The 14,132-nt window shown below is 39.4% G+C and overlaps 1 protein-coding gene across 1 annotated transcript in view; it reads left to right on the top strand.

Moving 5' to 3' along the window:
* The window catches only part of ZC3H12B (zinc finger CCCH-type containing 12B), a 607,141-nt gene extending 593,009 nt beyond the window's left edge, over positions 1-14,132 (top strand). Inside the window, exons 4-7 of the mRNA XM_070366061.1 lie at positions 3,852-3,991; positions 5,925-6,159; positions 6,799-6,905; positions 8,189-14,132. Of these exons, the coding sequence (XP_070222162.1) occupies positions 3,852-3,991; positions 5,925-6,159; positions 6,799-6,905; positions 8,189-9,609 (1,903 nt within the window). The 3' untranslated portion in view covers positions 9,610-14,132. The remainder of the gene's footprint in view (positions 1-3,851; positions 3,992-5,924; positions 6,160-6,798; positions 6,906-8,188) is intronic.

Genomic DNA, 14,132 nt, shown 5'->3' with positions numbered 1-14,132 from the left:
TGTTGTTGTCATTTTTGTTGCTCAGTCCCTCAGTCGTGTGCAACTCTTTACGACCCAATGGACTGCAGCACTTCAGGCTTCCCTACCCTTCACTATCTCCTAGAGTTTGATCAAACTCATATTCATTGAATTGATGATGCCATCTAACTATCTAATCTTCTGTTGTCTCCTCCTCCTCCTGCCTTGAATCTTTCCCAGCATCAGAGTTTTGTCCAATGAGTCAACTCTTAGCATCAGGTGGTCAAAGTATTCGAGCTTCAGCTTCAGCATCAGTCCTTCCAGTGAATATTCAAGGTTAATTTCCTTTAGAATTGACTGGTTTAATCTCAATGCTGCCCAAGGGACTCTCAAGAGTCTTCTCCAGCACCACAGTTTGAAAGCATCAATTCTTTGGTGCTCAAGCTTCTTTATGGTCTACCTCTCTATCTCATACATGATCAATGGAAAAACCATAGCTTTCACCATAGGAGCTTTTTTGGCAAAGAAATGTCTCTGCTTTTCAATACACTGTCTAGATTTGTCATTGCTTTTCTTCCAAGGAGCAAGCATCTTTTAATTTTATGGCTGCAGTCCTTACCCACAGTAATTTTGGAGACCAAGAAAATCGTTTGTCACTGTTGCCATTTTCCCCCATCAATTTGCCATGCTAGTGATGGGACTGGATACCATGATCTTAGTTTCTTGAATGTTGAGTTTTAAGCTAGCTTTTTCACTCTCTTCTTTCACCTTCATCAATAGGCTTTTTAGTTCCTCTGCACTTTCTGCCATTAGGGTGGTATCATCTGCATATCTGAGGTTACTGATATTTCTCCTGGAAATCTTGATTCCAGCTTGAACTTTATCAAGCCAGGAAATTTTCATGATGTACTCTGCATGTAAGTTAAATAAGGAGTGTGAAAATATACAGCCTTGATGTACTCCTTTCCCAATTTTGAACCAGTCCAATTCTCATGCTTTTTCAATGATCCAACAGATATTTGCAATTTGATCTCTGGTTCCTCTGCCTTTTCTAATTGCAGCTTGCTTATCTGGAAGTTCTCAGTACATGTACTATTGAAGCCTAGCTTGAAGGGTTTTGAGCATTATCTTGCTAGCATGTGAAATGAGTGCAATTGCATAATAGTTTGAACATTCTTAGGCATTGCCCTTCTTTGAGACTGGAATGAAAGCTGACCTTTTACAGTCCTGTGGCCACTGCTGAGTTTTCCACATTTGCTGACATACTGAGTGCAGCACTTTAATAGCATCATCTTTTAGGATTTGAAATAACTCAGTTGGAATTCCATCACTTCCACTAATTTGTTCATAGTAATGCTTCCTAAGGCCTACTTGACTTCACACTCCAGGATGTATGGCTGTAGGTGACTGACCATTCCATCATGGTCATCCAGGTCATTAAGACCTTTTTTATATAGTTCTTGTGTGTATTCTTGCCACTTTTTCTTAATATCTTCTGCTTCTGTTAGGTACATACTGTTGCTGTGTTTTATTGTGCCCATTTTCTCAAGAAATGTTCCCTTGGTATTTCTAATTTTCTTGAGGAGATCTCCAGTCTTTTCCATCTTGTTGTTTTCCTCTATTTATTTGCATTGACCACTTAGGAAGACTTTCTTATCTCTTCTTTCTATTCTTTGTAACTCTGCATTCAGATGGATATATCTTTCCTTTTCTCCTTTGCCTTTCGTTTCTTGTCTTTTCTCAGTTATTTGTAAGGCCTCCTCAGACAACCATTTTGCCTTTCCACATTTCTTTTTCTTGGGGATGGTTTTGGTCACTGCCTCCTGTACAATGTTGTACAACTCTGTCCATAGTTCTTCTGGCATTCTATCAGATCTAATCCCTTAAATCTATTTGTCACTTTCACTGTATAATTGTAAGGGATTTTATTTAGGTCATACCTGAATGGCCTACTGGTTTTCTCTCTTTTCTTCAATTTAAGTCTGAATTTTATAATAAAGAATTCATGATCTGAGCCACTATCAGCTCCTGGTTTTGATGACTGTATAGAGCTTCTCCATCTCTGGCTTCAAATAATATAATCAATCTGATTTCAGCATTGACCATTTGGTGTCCACGTGTAGAGTTATCTCTTGTGTTGTTGGAAGAGGCTGTTTGCTATAACCAGTGTGATCTCTTGGCAAAATTCTGCTCACCTTTGCCCTGCTTCATTTTGTACTCCAAGGCCAAACTTGCCTGTTACTCAGGTATCTCTTGACTTCCTACTTTTGCATTCAAGTCCCCTATGATGAAACGGACATCTTTTTTGGTGTTAGTTCTAGAAGATTTTGTAGGTCTTCATATAACCTTTCAACTTCATTTTTCTTGGCATTAGTGATTGGGACATAGACTTGGATTTCTGTGATGTTGAATGGCTTGCCTTCAAAATGAACCAAGATCATTCTGTCATTTTTGAGATTGTATCCAAGTACTGTATTTTGGACTCTTGTTGTGTATGAGGGTTACTCCATTCCTACTAAAGGATTCTTGCCCACAGTAGTAGATATAGTGGCCATCTGAATTAAATTCACCAATTCCAATCTATTTTAGTTCATTGATTCCTAAAATGTTCACTCTTGCCTTCTCCTGTTTGACTACTTCCAGTTTACCTTGATTCATGGACCTAACATTCCAGGTTCCTATGCAATATTGTTCTTTACAGCATCTTTTTCTTTCTTCACAATTTCGTGAAGAGAAGATTCATTCTTACAGTAGATGTTAGCAACCTCAGCATATGAGCTTTTTTTCTTTCTTTAATTAAGAACTTTCACCTTTTCACTTTACTGTCTTTTCAGCATATCCAAATTGCCAGCACCACTATTTTTGTGCTTTAGAACCATTATTAAATAAAATGAGTTACTTGAACTCAAGCCCTGTGATACTGAAACAGTCAACCTGATAACAAGATAGACTACTAAGTGATTTATGGGTGGGGTATGCTGGACAAAGAGATGATTCACCTCAGGCAGGATGGAATGGGATGGCACCAGATTTCATAACTCTACTCAGAATGGTGCATAATTTAAAACTTATGAATTGCTTATGTCTGGAGTTTTCCATTTAATGTCTTTGAACAATCATTAAATGAAAATGTGCATCATGAACCCAAATGAAGAAGATACTGGGTCAATACAATATTGTAAAGTAACCTCCAATTAAAATAAATAAATTTATATTAAAAAAATAAAAGCAGAGACATTACTTTGCCAAAAAAAGATACTGTACATAGGCTTTCTTCTATAAAATTTGGATTACATTATATGTAGTTCAAATCCTTTCTTTTCTCTTTTAGCATTATATTGTGAGCATTTTCCACATCTTAAAATGTTCAAGACTGTAATTTTTATTGGCAAATCATATTTAATTAATTGTGATAACTATTTTCAGTCAGCATTTCAGTGTATCTTTTTTGCTATCAGTGTTATTTTTTAAGCTTACTAGATGTACTTAAAATTCATTTCCAACTAATTCTCTATAAACTTTATCCAAACCTCTGGTGACACTTCTTTTTTCAGATGATAAATATCAGAATCTTAGAAAAAGGAGATGGTAATAGAAACAGAAAGAGTTGAGAGAAAAGGGAAATAATGATAGGAAATAACCACTAGGGCTGCTTTGAGAGTTGTTATTAACTATTTGTGGCCTTGAATGAATGTGTAATGATAATGGCAATATTTGTAATAATGGAATTTTTAAAATAACTTTATTTGTTCTCTTAAAAAATACATTTTTGGCATCCTCAAAAAGTAATATATCTGTTGTCAATGTCTTAACACTAAGAAAAAGCCTATTTGTAGTATTTCTTTGTTACTTGTTATCAATCCTCTCTACTCTCATTCCCTATCTTCCTGAAGCCATGGGAATAAAGAAGAGTTTTCCTGCAGAGGAATACAACTTGCTGTGGATTGGTTCCTAGATAAAGGCCATAAAGATATTACTGTATTTGTGCCTGCATGGAGAAAGGAGCAATCCCGCCCTGATGCACCAATTACAGGTACTAATTCAATTAAGACATTTCTTCTCATCCAGAAGCAAAGCTGGCAAGATAGTTTGGGGAGAGCCCAATGCTCCTAAATTAGATAAGTACTTTTCTAAATCTATTAAGTACACTTAAAATGTTTTTTTATTAAGTGTATTTTAAAGCAGATTTTTCCTGATCCAAATAATCTGTTGTGCTGTGGCACAGAGCAGTTAAATAGAGACTTCAATTTCAAGCAAAAAATAAAGCACACAGTTGAAAAAAAGAGTGTTCGTTTCTATTTGACCATAAGCTTCAGACAAAAAGGGGGACGAATTTGGTTACGAATATGACTGAGTTTTCCAAAATACTAAAGAAACCACCATAGACAATGGATCTCATCCTGTAGCAGATAAGTTTCTGTGGGATTTGCAAATTAGGGGTTAGAATAGAAAAAGAGAAAAGTACCACGGCATTCAAAGCTAATTTATCCATGAAGCACAATAGACCGAGTGCCTAGGGTTCATAATATATACTTTTAGGATCCCATGTAAGTGGTTTAATTTTGTTAGCTTTTTAACATCAGAGGGGAAAATTGAATATACCAATAAATATATAATAATGTACCTAACTGGATTATTTGTGTTTATACCAACATAGTTGTAAAGTATAAACCTAACATTTCTTTGTGGAAGAAAAGACCCATGAAGGCAAAAGTGCCTAAAGTTCACAAAAGTTATGATGTGGCCCTATTGGCAGGAGGATCACTACATTCATTTATGAAAGTGAAAGTGAACGTGATTTCGTTCAGTTGTGTCTGACTCTTTGCGACCCCATGGACTGTAGCCTACCAGGCTCCTCCCTCCACGGGATTCTCCAGGCAAGAGTACTGGAGTGGGTTGCCATTTCCTTCTCCAGTGGATCTTCCTGACCCAGGGATCGAACCCCCGGTCTCCCGCATTCCAGGCAGACGCTTTAACCTCTGAGCCACCAAAGCTAGCTCTTAACAGCATTTGAGAACATCAGTACCCCAATTCTCTGAGTATCACGTCTTGCCTTATATACAAAATGAGAAGGTTCAGTGTCATGGGGTTGTCTGCCAACTGCTGAACAGGCTTCCAGCCTCAGTCTGACAGTGGATCCTGCTGCTAAGCTGCTGCTAAGTCACTTCAGTCGTGTCCGACTCTGTGCGACCCCATAGACGGCAGCCCACCAGGCTCCGCCGTCCCTGGGATTCTCCAGGCAAGAACACTGGAGTGGGTTGCCATTTCCTTCTCCAATGCATGAAAGTGAAAAGTGAAACTGAAGTCGCTCAGTCGTGTCCGACTCTCAACGACCCCATGGGCTGCCGCCCACCAGGCTCCTCCGTCCATGGGACTTTCCAGGCAAGAGTACTGGAGTGGGTTGCCATTGCCTTCTCTGAGAGTGGATCCTGGCCCTACTCAAACTTCTTTCTTCATTAATAAAGAGGCTAAAAGGAAAGGGGCTCAGTACTCATATGCTACCACTTTATATTTTTCCTTAGTCGTGGCTTTCCTTCAGGCAGAAGGCAAAAATGTTAGTCCCTAAGAAAGATATATTATTCTCCTCCTGGCAGACACATCCTCATCATACTTCCCTGGTTTCTTCATCAACCAAAACCTGGCGCTGCAGCCAAAGGGCAAAATAAGCCTCAAAAATGTTAGGATATCACTATTATTTCTTACTGTTCATGCTAGTTTTAAAAAATTTAGATGTCATTTAATCTATCTCCTTTATCAGAAAGAAAACTGGAGTGGAAAGGGGAAAGCAACTTGGCTAAAATCACAGTCCAAAATGGTGCCATAGCCAGGAATAGTAGCCGCATTCTCTCTAAGAGCAAATAATATATTAAGCTAGTATCAACTTTTATATGTTTTAATATGGGAATAATGCTTTTAATTTCCAAAGATGATTTCTATTCTGTGACATATAATCCATATTTCAACAGATCAAGATATCCTACGTAAACTGGAGAAGGAAAAGATTCTTGTCTTTACACCATCCCGAAGGGTCCAGGGCAGGAGAGTTGTTTGCTATGATGACCGGTTCATAGTCAAACTGGCTTTTGATTCTGATGGCATCATTGTATCCAATGATAACTACCGAGACCTTCAAGTCGAAAAGCCAGAATGGAAGAAGTTTATAGAGGAGCGCTTGCTGATGTATTCTTTTGTGAATGACAAGTACGTTTCTTTCCTATAGGTTCTGAATAGCCTAAATCCAAATTACCACTAAGGACAGATTTAATTTCATTTCAATAAACATTTACTGAACACTTACTGTATATTGTGCATTATGCTGGTCACCATGGGAATAAAAGGCTGAATAAATAACAAAACTCACCCTTAAGAAGCTCAAAGTGTACTTAGAGAAGAGATTCCCACAATTTGTTGGGATAAACTCTATGGTTAGAACTTTTTTTAAATTGCTTTGTCTATGTGAAATGATATGAAAAAGTCTCACAGAGGAAATAACATTTGAGATGAAGTTTACAGACCGAGGAAAGAGGGCTTCTGGGCTGTATAGGTAAAGAGAACATCATGAATAAAGCTATAAAGATGTGAAAATGGGTTGCACATTGGGGGAACCGGCAGACATGTCAGTGTGGTTGGAACTTATAATCCACAGAAGAATGATGTATGGGAAAAATCATTCCTTTCTTGTGTTCAAGTGGAAAGAGAGGGAAGAACTGCAGACTTAGCAAAAGATAAACTTGAGGCAGAAAGGGCTATTAGAAGGCTATAACAATAGTATAAGCAACATGTAATGAAGGCCTGAACTCCTGAGAAGGGATAGTTTACCTCTTGCTTGCTTGCTTTCAGATTTATGCCTCCAGATGATCCTTTAGGACGTCATGGGCCAAGCCTTGAAAACTTCTTAAGAAAGAGACCCGTTGTTCCTGAACACAAGAAGCAACCATGTCCTTATGGTGAGTACCTATATGCAAAACTGAAGAAGTCTGTGAATACTTTTCTCTTCAAGCTTTCCCTTTCAAAGGGAAAATCCTGGCTTGTCCACTCTCTGTGAGTTAAAGTCTGTGTCTTCATATATTTTCAATTAGACATTTAAAGAACCATCCTAGAAATTTCCTGAGAAACAGGTAACTAGAATTGAAGGAAAGAATAATTGTCACTAGTTAAAATGATTCATGTGTTCTAACTGTCTCTGTCCTGAGTAGTGTTGTTGGGGGCAGGGAAGTGCAGAAACTTACTTGATCTGTGGAAGAAGAAAGGCCAATGACAAACTGCATTTGGCCCCAAGAAGGATGTGTCTTTCAGGCAGGTGACTGCACCCTCTGTCAATATTACCCTTTTCTTCCAATCTGCACTTTCCAGTTTGCTTCCAAACTTTATCTTCATTTCCTATTTTAAATATAGTTTTCTACACCCATGGCTGATTCATGTCAATGTATGGCAAAAACCACTACAATATTGTAAAGTAATTAGCCTGCAATTAAAATAAATAAATTAATTTAAAATAAAATAAATAAATATATATAGTTTTCTAGAGTGCTTTCATGATCTTATGCAAGTCCCTGTGACACAAAGTTTATGAGCCTAACAGTAAGACATATGCTGCCTGGTCTGAGGCAAATTTGAATGTTCACTGTTTTTGAATAATCATTTATTTATAAGACATCTAGGTGTTTGTTCTCAACTATCATTTATTCATATCATAGAATATTTCATGTTTACTATCTTCATTTAATCCTCACAATGACCTTATAATAAAGACATTATTATGAACCTTGTTTACAGAATAGGAAAATGAGGCACAGAAATTAAAAATCACTTACCAAGGTCACATGGCTAGTAAGTGGCATAGCTGGAATTAAAGCTCAGATCTGACCAGCCTCCAGGCCAATGCTTTTTGCACTGAACCACTCTGCCTGCTACTGCTCTACACTGCCTCAGCATGCACGTTATGCCTAGACAAAGTTGTGAATTTCAGGAAAATGAAGACTGTTCAATGACAACTCTTACCTTTCCCACTGGAGTTTCCTCCCTAGGTTTCCACTTCTTTCCTCTCCACTCACAGTGTGTGATGCCACTATGGTGTTGTCTGTCTCCCGTCTTTAAGAACAGTTAGTTTTATATCTTAAACCCCAAAAGTAAAACTCTACCCTGAGTGACCAGATTGTTAAAACAGCCTCTGGCACAGAGAGTTGCACCACTGTGAGAGAGAGTCTTACCCCAGGGCATTATTTTTCAGGCAAAAAATGCACCTACGGCCACAAGTGCAAATACTACCATCCGGAGCGGGCCAACCAACCGCAGCGTTCGGTGGCTGATGAGCTCCGCATCAGTGCCAAACTGTCCACAGTAAAAACCATGAGTGAAGGCACCCTGGCCAAGTGTGGCACAGGGCTGTCTAGTGCCAAAGGTGACATAACCTCAGAAGTCAAACGCGTGACCCCCAAGCGTCAATCGGATCCCAGCATCCGGTCCGTGGCTGTGGAGCCTGAGGAATGGCTGTCCATTGCCCGTAAGCCTGAGGCCAGCTCTGTCCCCTCACTTGTGACTGCTTTAAGTGTCCCCACAATCCCACCCCCCAAAAGCCATGCAGTGGGTGCCCTCAACACCCGTTCAGCCAGCAGCCCAGTGCCAGGATCCTCTCATTTCTCCCACCAGAAGTCCTCATTGGAGCACATGACCAGCATGCAGTACCCACCCATCCTGGTTACCAATAGCCATGGGACCCCTATTAGCTATGCTGAGCAATACCCAAAGTTTGAGCCCTTAGGGGACCACAGCTACTATTCAGTGTTAGGCGACTTCTCCAAACTGAACATCAACAGCATGCATAATCGAGAGTACTACATGGCTGAAGCAGACCGGGGGTTGTATGCCCGGAATCCCAACCTCTGTCCTGACAATCGTATGAGCCATACCAGGAATGACAACTATTCCTCTTACAACAACCTGTACTTGGCTGTAGCTGATACTCATCCTGAAGGCAGTCTGAAGCTGCATCGCTCAGCATCTCAGAACCATCTTCAGCCTTTTCCTCATGGTTACCATGAAGCCTTAACGCGAGTGCAGAGCTATGGCCCAGAAGACTCTAAGCAAGGCCCCCACAAGCAATCAGTCTCCCACTTAGTTCTGCATGCCCAGCACCCAACAAATGGAGCACGCTCCAGCTGTCCTGGAGACTATCCCATGCCTCCCAATATCCATCCTGGGGCAACCCCCCAGCCAGGACGTGCCCTGGTGATGACTCGGATGGACAGCATTTCTGATTCTCGCCTATATGAGAACAATCCCATGAGGCAAAGACGTCCTCCTCTGTGTCGGGAACAGCATGCCAGCTGGGACCCACTGCCCTGTGCAACTGACTCCTATGGCTACCACTCCTATCCCTTGAGTAACAGCCTCATGCAACCATGCTATGAGCCAGTCATGGTACGGAGTGTGCCTGAAAAGATGGAGCAGCTTTGGATGAATCCTTGGGTTGGAATGTGCAATGATTCCAGGGAGCAAATGATCCCAGAGCACCAGTATCAGACCTACAAGAACCTCTGCAATATTTTCCCTTCAAACATTGTTCTTGCAGTGATGGAGAAGAATCCCCACACAGCAGATGCCCAGCAACTAGCAGCCTTGATTGTTTCTAAGCTTAGGGCTGCACATTGACATGACATAGGACTTATTTCTTTATATAAATATGAATACCAATAATGCAGTAATACTATGATAATAGTAACTAATAATTTTGTGTTACACTTTACAAGTTACAGACTGTCATTGAAGTGCATAACAACCCTGTGAGGAAAGTCTTACTAATGTCTTGTTTTCTAGACAAGGAAACTGAAGCTCAGTGAGTTTAAAAGTAACTTGCTGAAGTCACACTGCTAGCAAGTGACCAAGTCAAGACTCACACCCAAGTCCTCTGACTCCAAGTCCTATACCCTTTTGCATTGCACCATGCAGGTAATGGAGGACAAAACCCAGGGGAAAGGCCTAAATGCAAGAGGCCCCAAGGGACTCCATTACCAACTGTTTTCTTAGTCACACATTCTATATTATGAAGTATCAATGACATATCTAATTTAGAGAGCAAGAGTATCAGGATCAATCCATTTAGGATTTTTAATAAGAATATTTAAATCTATTTAAAAGTAAAGACATACTTTATTGCATGGATATCTGACCATTCAATACCTTTATTAACTGAGATATAGGGTCACATTGAAGTTTCTAGAGCTATATTTCAAACCTATTGTTAGCAATTATATTGCATGTATGACTGTATGTATTTAGTTTGAGATGTGTGTATAACCTTTTGTATAGTGGTGATAAAAAAAAAATGGACTTTGCACAGTCTTTAGTCTACAGCTGTATAGATCACAAGTCTGACTTGATGATTTTACATCATATTTCATAGTTTCAACTAGTTTTGAAAGTGAAACTATATCCCGATATTTGAATATTGCTTTCTTAGGCACCAGAGCAAACTGGCTCTATTTCCTTTGCACTTTTTACTTGTCAACATATATTGAGAGTTCTTCACTTTTAAGTCTCTTCACCTTAGTAAATTAGGGATCAGATTGAAGCCTTCTTCTGCAGAAGAGGTGATGGATAGTTCCAAGTTGATACTCTCAAGTTCCAAGCATAGTAGTTGCGTGTGCTAGACAAGCACAGAAGAGTTGGACCAGGACCAAGGGATTTACTACCAGAATTTCCTTCCCTTAATCCCAGGAGATTAAGTGACAAACACAACAAGCTGCATTCAAGGGGGGTCCAATGGATGCTCTTTGGACTTCCGACCTATGCAGTATTCAATATCACAGGATGAAATGTATTGAAGGTCAGTGCACCATCATGTAATCCACTTTCTCCTGCCATCTAACCTTTGGGCAATAAGGTCGATCATTGGTGGAGCAGAACTTCTTTAGGAAACAAAATCAGGGGATTTTCTAGGTGGAAAAGCTTCCAAAAGGGGATACTACATCTTTGCTAATAGCTGGCTCAGTTACATACTTCAAATGCATGCAGAGGGTGCACTTGACCTTAGGTAATTCTTAAATGGATTACTAAGGAAGGCAGGACTTTGGGTTGACAGCACTATATGGGCAACTTGTATCTTGCTCAGGGTGGGAACCTTTGTAGCTAAATGCCTCTAGAAGAGGCGTTTATTGTTTTTGTTTTTTTAAACAGCTGCACTAAATAAACCCCTTTTTAAATCCATTGTATATTGCAACATTTTGAACCATGACCAGCTCACTATTTCTTGAGCTGGAACTTGCTAATTTCTATGGTAGTTTTTTTCATGAAAGTTGAGAAGGCCTGGTCTTGGCCTTTTGTTTCTTCATGAGAAGGTGTGACACTGCCTATAAATGTTTCTTACTGTGAAACACTCCGAATGTGAGCCTGTAGTCAGGGTTATTTCTGGTGGTTTGATAACGGCTTGCATGCTGCTTTCTGGCTTTCTGTCTCTGTCCTGGTTGATAAAACTTCCTCTCGGTGTTTCTCTTCATTTTACCACAGTTCACATTCATCTCCTACCCTTTGATCTTTCTATCTCCCAGCGTTCTGAGGAGTAAAAGTATTTTCTGCCAGGTAGGTCCATAGAGTGGAGAAGGCAATGGCAACCCACTCCAGTACTCTTGCCTGGAAAATCCCATGGATGGAGGAGCCTAGAAGGCTGCAGTCCTTGGGTTCACTAAGAGTCAGACACGACTGAATGACTTCAGTTTCACTTTTCACTTTCATGCATTGGAGAAGGAAATGGCAACCCATTCCAGTGTTCTTGCCTAGAGAATCCCAGGAACGGGGGAGCCTGGTGGGCTGCTGTCTATGGGGTTGCACAGAGTTGAACACGACTGAAGCGACTTAGCAGCAGCAGCAGGTCCATGGAGAGTGAAGTGCTTCCTGTTTCACACAAACACCATTTCATACCTTCAACTTCTTGGACCTTCTAAATGTGTCCCATGTCTAAGTCAGGGTATGTGACAATCTTAGATGACTCTACTGCCTTCGTGCCAGTTAGTTCACCTTCCTACAAAAACCATCAATGGTACCCCAGTATCCACTAGCTGCACACTGTACAGAGAAACATAAGATTAATCTTCTCAGATACAGTTCATCTGGAACATGTTTATGTTCAGCACTCAAAAAAAAAATTGTAAGCTCCTCCCAATACAGGAAATATTTTTTAAGGCAGCATATGTATTTATTTCCTAAAACCAATTGTCATTCTTCTCATAAAATGTGTATGAATCAAAGCAGCTAGGAGCAATGCCTCAAATAACCAGAAATGACCTTCTGTTGATACAAATTGTATCTCTTTTTCTCCTGACTGTATAGAAACAAATGTACAAAATTCATCTTAAACTAGGTTTGGTACTGATTTTTCATTATGATGTTTGTGGCACTGTGTGTCACAAGGGAGTAGCCCAGGATCATGAGGGAGCTTTTATTTACAAAGGGCAGTAGTTTATAGACAAAGACAATTTTTCAAGGCCTCTTGATTACTATGTGCAACAGATATTGTGCAGTTTCAAGCACTATATGGCATAAGTTTCTCTTTAGCCTATTAAGTTTCATATGTCCTTGAAAAAGATTTTGTGTACAAAATTGTTAGTGTTAGTTGTTCTTCTGTAAGAACCTATAAATGGAGCTGTACAACTAAGAATGCATAAATTGAGCTTGTTTATATTGAGGTCTGCACACTTGACTGTTCCATTTTGTCTGCAATTATAAAACAGCAAATACAAAGAAACATTGAAACCCCTTTGGCTTCCTTGATAATGAGATCAAGCTTCCATCCTGGGGCTAAGTGTGTGTTCTTCAGGATACTTACCTCCACGTACTAAGTAGGGGTTACTGCACAGTGTTTTGTGTGGTTTTCAAGAAGTATATTTTGCAAGAGGTGCTTTGTAATTTTAATTCTTTCACTGAGTTTCTGAACTCATAGCAAGTCTGTGCTTGTTCAGGCCTTAGATTTTGTAGATTTTGTGATTTATTTTTCTTTTTGTGATTTTGTTGTTTTATTGTTATTTTTATTTCAACCTGAAGAAGTGTGACTCTGGAATGGTATAGTCAATCCAGGGCACCATTTCTGTAAGATGGCTCAAAGGAAAAGGAGCCTTTTCAAAGGTAACATACAGCCATTGCATGCTCTCTTAAGGTGCAAGAAACGGAAGGGGGGATGACACATGCCTTATGGAAATGGTATACAAAACTTTTCTTCTAAGTAATGAAATGTGGATATATATATATATATATATAAACACTCTCTCCTAGTTTCCAGGAGAATACTTCTAAATCCATTTTTTCTATTTTAGAATAAATTATCTTTATACAGTAATTCAAACACATCCATTAACTCTTGGCACTGGGTTTTCTTCTTATATAGAAGAGCTCATTTTGAGAGGCACTCAGTTACTGTTTTATGTATGCTTTAAGTATGGGACTTTGTATAAACAACCTTTTTGAGCACCAACAATTTCAATACACTTCATTTAACTCTGGGAACCGGGTCTGGAACTGCACAGGGAAAGTAATGTCAAGTTGTCCAAAGAGCCCTGCTCAGGTGTCCTTCCAACCCTTCTCTACCTTCCCCTAGTTGGTTTCTCCTCAGGCTTGACACTGAGGTGTGCATAACCTGCAACTAAAATGGCACTACACTTATTTCTCATTGGAAATCAAATGAGTATATTTTGGGAACTTGCTTGTCTAAGTAGTTGATGCCAAAAGACTCACATATTCCATATCTATCATAGTGTAGCTAGCTATATACATAGGCAGATTGACTACTTTTAGTCCTAGTTTGCATATCATTGAGCTATAGAAGTTTGCTTTATCCATTTGTGGGATTAAATGATACTGTATAATGGCTGTAAGCTTTTATAAAATATCTTTGGGTTCTTTGTTTGACCCAAACATAATGTAAGTCTTAATGACAAAGTGCAAAAGCTAACCAGAGGTGAGTGAAAATATATCCTGTTCCCAGTTTTGTCTGCACCTGAAATGCATGTGCAATGTTTTGCAATATGTTCTCACTAGCATGAATGTGCTGACTATTTCATGAAGTTTTAATTTGTTTCACTTATAATCATGATGGAAAATGCTGTATCCTTAACAATGAACTGTAACTACATTTAATTACTGCATAAACTTTTTGTTTACTAACCACTAATGGCTCTGTTTCTTTA

This window comes from Bos mutus, chromosome X (genome assembly GCF_027580195.1).
Source record: "Bos mutus isolate GX-2022 chromosome X, NWIPB_WYAK_1.1, whole genome shotgun sequence".
Classification (NCBI taxonomy): domain Eukaryota; kingdom Metazoa; phylum Chordata; class Mammalia; order Artiodactyla; family Bovidae; genus Bos; species Bos mutus.
This window is presented reverse-complemented; position numbering and strand designations above follow the sequence as displayed.